The 6,331-nt window shown below is 34.9% G+C and overlaps 1 protein-coding gene across 1 annotated transcript in view; it reads left to right on the forward strand.

The window, feature by feature from the left end:
• The window catches only part of LOC106474470 (ionotropic receptor 25a-like), a 22,610-nt gene extending 17,177 nt beyond the window's left edge, over window positions 1–5,433 (forward strand). Inside the window, exons 8-10 of the mRNA XM_022402782.1 lie at window positions 1,911–2,043; window positions 3,185–3,312; window positions 5,286–5,433. Coding sequence (XP_022258490.1) covers window positions 1,911–2,043; window positions 3,185–3,312; window positions 5,286–5,431 — 407 coding nt within the window. The 3' untranslated portion in view covers window positions 5,432–5,433. The remainder of the gene's footprint in view (window positions 1–1,910; window positions 2,044–3,184; window positions 3,313–5,285) is intronic.
• The last annotated feature ends 898 nt before the right edge of the window (window positions 5,434–6,331 follow it).

Raw genomic sequence — 6,331 nt, forward strand, 5'->3', positions numbered from 1 at the left:
ATTTCAGCTGGCGGCCCAAGGACCGCATTTGGTCCAAGAAAATTGAAATAGTGCATTTCAGCTGGCGGCCCAAGGACCGCATTTGGTCCAAGAAAATTGAAATATTCCACTTCAGTTAGCGACCCAAGGACCACATTTGGCCCAAGAAACTTGAAATAGTGCATTTCAGCTGGCGGCCCAAGGACCACATTTGGCCCAAGAAACTTGAAATAGTGCATTTCAGCTGGCGGCCCAAGGACCACATTTGGCCCAAGAAACTTGAAATAATGCATTTCAGCTGGAGGCCCAAGGACCGCATTTTGCTTAATGATTGACTTACATCCAGCTCGCGAGCTTATTATGAAACACATGTTTATAATAAGTTGGTAAACACTGATTTATAACCATCATGATGTGATTTATTTCGGGGGGGGGGATATGTTTTTACAGAGCATTAGTCTGTCTCTTTCATTATTGTTATAGCATAATGTACCTCCTTATTCAAGTATCATTTTACGGCCCACCTGAATTTCTAGTCCACCCCTCCATAGCTGAAATATTGGGTCACTCTCCATTAAAACATCACAAGTAAGAGATCATAATTTTCATCTTAAGTTTAAAAAAACTCATCAACAATAAGATCTATAAAAGTTGAATTTTCGCGCAAAATTATTCGAGGGCTATCTGCGCTAGGTGTCTCCAAGTTTGAAGTAATTTCGTGACTCACAGGTTAAGAGTCAAACGTCCTGATCACCAGTCCTCTTGTTCGTGCTTCCGATATTAAAACAACTGCTGACTTAGTCTTGCTTGTGCTTCCGGTATTAAAACAGCTGCTGACGTTCTCTTGTTTGTGCTTCCGGTATTAAAACAGCTGCTGACTTTCCCTTGTTTGTGCTTCCGGTATTAATACAGCTGCAGACTTTCTCTTCCTTGTACTTCCGGTATTAAAACAGCTGCTGACTTAGTCTTGTTTGTGCTTTCGGTATTAAAACAGCTTATGACTTTCTCTTGTTAAAATTATAAACAAAAACATCATCAATATTGTAATAAATCCCACTAATCACCGCGAATTGTACGTAAAATATGAATGATCTCGTCTTTTTTCTTTCGTTTTTAGATCATTTTTTGGACTGAGTTTGGTAACAGGCTAACATAATATTACTACTCAGTATGATGAAATATGTGGACCCTTCCGGAAGTGAACGGTATAAAAAAATCGGTAATTTCAGAGTTAAAGAAAATGTGTAATTGAATTAAAATAATATACAAGGTTCGCTAAAAATTTCACAATGTCAACCACTACGCTATCAGGAGCGTTCTTGTTCTTTTCTTTCCATATGTGAAAATTTATGAAACTCAAAGTCGGACAAAACTGGGTCACTTAGAGAAATATCGTTAAATTATGCTATGTTATAAATTACTTGGATTATTGCTTGTTTTTGTTTTAATGTAAAACTAAACACACGGAGTTATCTGCACTCTTTCCACTACTCGCGTGGCCTGGTTGTTAGGGGGCTCAACTCGCCATCCTCGTCCTTTCAGGTGTGGGGGCGTTATAAAGTGACGGTCAATCCCACTATTCGTTGGAAAACAAGTAGCCCAAGAGTGATGACTAGCTGCCTTCCCTCTAGTCTTTCATTGCTAAATTGGATGGATAATACAGATAGCCCTCGAGTAGCTTTGCGCGAAATCGAACTTCGGATTTTAGCATTGTAAGTCCGTAAACTTAAGGTTGACCTTGGATTACTTGGTTTGATAGCTTACATTATTTTTTAAGACGTTATTTGAATATACATTTGAATACTGATGCGATGAAAAATGACCGGAATCCTAAGCCTTTTCTGTAATTTTGAAATGATGATTTTTTTAACAAGGATTGAGTGTTTAAAACTATCACCAGAAGCGAGCTATGAGCCTTTTGTTTCTTGCAGCTGACTCCACGCAAGTGAAATACGCCACAATGACAAACTGTGACTTAGAAGAAATTGGAAATGAATTCAGCCGTAAACCACTGGCTCTAGCAGTTCAACAAGGTTCCCCTTTGAAAGACCAGTTGTCTAGTGCGTAAGTTCACAATTGTATTGCAGTATGCAGTGATAATGCAGGTGGTAAGAACACCCGTAAAATATCTCCCCAGATGTCATCACTATAGAAGATTTTCAGTTTCTCCCTAGATGTCAGCACTGTAGAATATTTGTTTTCTCCCTAGATGTCAACACTGTAGAATATTTTCAATTTCTCACTAGATGTCAGCACTGTAGAATATTTCTCAGTTTTTCCCTAAATATCAACACTATAAAGATTTTGTTACTCCCTAGATGTCAGTACTATGGAATATTTTCCATTTCTCCCTAGATGTCAGCACTATAGATTTTCAGTTTCTTCCTAGAGGTAAACAACACTGTAAAATATTTTCAGTTTTTCCCTAGATGTCAGCACTATAGAAAATTTTCAGTTTCTCCCAAGATGAGTATTGGTGAATCATTTTAATTATAGCTTTTTATATAAATATATTCATCCAACTGTTAACTTTAAAGTCAAGTATTTTTAACTTTATTTTAAAAATCTATCGCATAAAGTTTTACTTTTCTTCAGTTTGTAAGCCAACTGTAAGTATATATATATATAATAAAATAAGCTGCCCTTTCAAGAATTATAATAATAAGTAATGTGCTGGGATGCGGATTAGGAAGTCCAAGGGGTTCGAGCCGTGCTAAGCTGCTGAATACGCCTATTTTTAGCTGTGGGGGTGTTATAACTGTGACAGTGAAATCACAAATAAGCAGGGGTGTTGCTGATTGGTTGCCATTTTAACTCTCTGTTCATTAGTTTTATATCTCTGATCTGGCCATTTAGCCCATATGCCTAATATTAATACCAGTTAAAACTAAACAACGTCCAATTAATTCGTACTTGATGCTTTCCAGCAATGTGGACGTTTGTACGTAGCAGTTATTTGGGAAGTATTCGCAACTATGTATTTAAAAAAGTTACTTTACATTGGCAAATAATAAAGATAAAAAGTATATACTGTATTACAGAAAGATCTGACGAAGAATAGATACAATGGAACCTATAAGAATATCAATAACTTTAATTTTTTATGGTGAGAATCTTATAAAAATGGCGCAAAAACACGTGTTAGTCCTTGCACGTGTGTTTTTATCTTGAACTTTAACTCTTGGACTTTTTTCTTATCTTCCAGGATTCTAAAATTACTCAACCAGAGGAAACTGGAAGGTTTAAAGGAAAGATGGTGGAACAAGAATAAGGAACGTGTGACTTGTGACGACAGTGACCGACAGAGTGATGGAATTAGCATTGGAAATATAGGTTTGTGTGGAAAACCAATGTATTCAGCATTTATATATATGAAAGAAGAAATAAGCGTAGACTCAGAATATTAATTATCATAACAATTATATAAATGAACAAATAAATAACAAGTAGAGTTTATAAAGTTAACGTCTGTAGTAATCAAAAGTTAAGAAAACTGACTGTTTTTTGTTGTTAAGTGCAAAGCTAAACAATGGACTATCTGTAGTGTGCCCACGACGGGTATCTAAACCCAGTTTTCAGCATTATAAGTCTTCAGATTTACTGATGAGCCACTGGGGAGGGTTTTCAGAAAGTTCATCTCTTAACGTTTCAACTTATAAAAGCGTACGTGGAGTGTCGCATTTCGTGCTGTGACACAGAAGCAAAATGTTGACCAAAATCGTATTCGTTTCACATAAGACATACTGCATTTAAACATTTAAATATAAATATTACAAATAGCATCAATCCTTATTGGCACTTATTTCACAATGTGTGCTTAAACACCTTTTAAATACTGAGGAGAAGTGTCGCCTGAGTAAATGCCCAAGCAAATTATATTTTATAATTAATTAATTTTTTTTTTGCAACTCATAATGTGGTAATAGTGTGGTAGCTTGAGTTGTTAGTTCGTTATCAAGACGAGTAAATTACCATAAGAAAAACTGGCAACCAACGTGCAGTCTGAGGGCAAGCCTTGTTTTGTGAGAAGGGAAGAACGTGGTAGTTAGTTATCAAACAGTATCTTACTAGCAAGAGCTCAGTTGCTAAAGAACTCGCCTGGCATGCAAAAGGTCTTGGATTAGTTACCAAGCTAAAGAAATTACCACAAAAAAAAAACAAAAAACTGGCGTCCAGCACGTAGCCTGAGGGCGAGTCTATTTTTGTGTGAGAAGGGAAGAATGTGGTAGTTAGTAATAAAATAGTACCTTACTAGCAAGAGCTCAGTTGCTAAAACACTTGCATTGTGTGCAAGAGGTTTTGGATTCGATACTGAGCCAATGAAATTACCACAATAAATAATAAAAAAAAACCCAGAAAATAAAATAAAATGCAAACTCTACACATTAACAGTTGATGATTTTTATATTAGAGTTAAAAACTTTCTTAATGAATTTTTTTTTAAATGTTAATATGGAATTATTTATTTTACTACAATTTATGTCAGAAATATACAGACATTATTTTTCTAAATTATTCGTATATCAATAATAACATTAACTAAGTATTCTGTATCCTAATGATTATCTCAAATAGAGATTATTATGCACTGGCTGTTAATCTGAGGATTATAGTTCGTGTCCCTTTACGACAAAATTTATTTCACAAATTGGGGCCATGGGTGCGCTGTAGATCACATCGAATCCCACTAGATCAAAAGTTGTTAGAGGGTGCTGTTGACTACCTACCTTCCCTCTATAATCGACCTGTTCAAAATGAAAAAAGAGACAAGCACAGATAGTCCTTATGTAGCTGTTGGAATGTTACCGAGTGAATCTTGCCTATTTCGTCACATAAAAAAAAAGAAGGCACTGGGAATTTACTAATTTTATAAAAAAATATTACTTCAAGTTGTTTCTGTATTATTTAAAACGAATTAATTACCTAACTAGTAGAGATAAAGCAATAGTTTTTTAAGTTAGGCACGTATACCAATTCTATTGGTGTAAGCGAGTCTGTATTTGGTTGTTTTGGGCCCAAAGTTACACAGTGGTCTATATATGTACTTTCTCCAGTGCAAGGAATCGAATCATGGATTTTCGCATTTTAAGTTCATAAACTTACCGCTGACTCACTAGGATACTATAAGCGAGTCAACAGAAAAGTAATGATCAAAGTAGAAACAGTTATTATTAGTTTTAAGCTTGATCATTGGGAAAATAAAAATAAATCCTAAAGTCTTACAAAAGGTATGAAATATAGATAAAATGCGAATGCATATTATAAACATCAATAACCTTTCATCAAAATATTTATATTCTTCACAGGTGGCGTATTTATTGTCATCTTCATCGGAGTGGTGTTGGCTTGCATTACCCTAGCGATAGAATACTGGTATTACAAGCAGAAGCGGATGAACACCAAGGTGGTGGCTATCAAAGAGTACCCAGGAAATGAAACGAAGAAATATTAGGATTAATGTTCAGGCTTGACATCGTGGAGTAAAAAAAAAAGAGAGAGAGAGAAAGAGAGAAAGAAATACAAATTGACTGCAACCCGCGTGATTCATGATGTTACAAAACTGAAGTATTAAAAACAAAATTGACATTATATCTTCGCATTTTGTCTTAAATGATAGTTTTCACGTGTCGAATGTAAATAATATTTCTAATTTAACGAAATCCAAGTTCACGCCTTATAATGGTAGGATCACGTATCTGTTTTCTTAAGCCACATAAATAGATATAGTATTTATTAATCCAAATTTAAATACGATTCGTGAATGACAAATTGGTAAATTATGCCACGTCATCATTTCTTTTTTAAATTTCACCGATTTAAAATTCCAAAAGTAATCGTTCTAAATGGCACTTCTTAGAATTTGAATATTCAACATAAAATAAGACAGCCAGTTAACAGTAACTATTGGTCCACACGTGACTACTCTTTACAATATAACCCTAGCAACTGTACTTTACATTCACTGTGGGTCGCACGTGAAAGTCCTCGTATTCTTAGTTTTTAACTCTTTCACTGCCATGTGCTCGTACACCTTTGTCTTATCTTAGTAAAGTATGATAATAACCAAAAGGTGAGTTTGGAATGTTATAATACCGTGAAGAAAGGGTATTTCATTTAAAGTGTCTCGAAGTTCAGCAGTTACAAGTTTTAGATAAGTAATGAAATATTTAAACGACTCTTTTTTAACGGTACTGGGATAGTTGTTTATCTATAAACATGGTACTGGGATAGTTGTTTATCTATAAACATGATACTGGGAGAGTTGTTTATCTATAAACATGTACTGGGAGAGTTGTTTACCTATAAACATGGTACTGGGAGAGTTGTTTATCTATAAACATGGTACTGTGAT

Source organism: Limulus polyphemus, unplaced genomic scaffold, assembly GCF_000517525.1.
Source record: "Limulus polyphemus unplaced genomic scaffold, Limulus_polyphemus-2.1.2 Scaffold7261, whole genome shotgun sequence".
Lineage (NCBI taxonomy): Eukaryota > Metazoa > Arthropoda > Merostomata > Xiphosura > Limulidae > Limulus > Limulus polyphemus.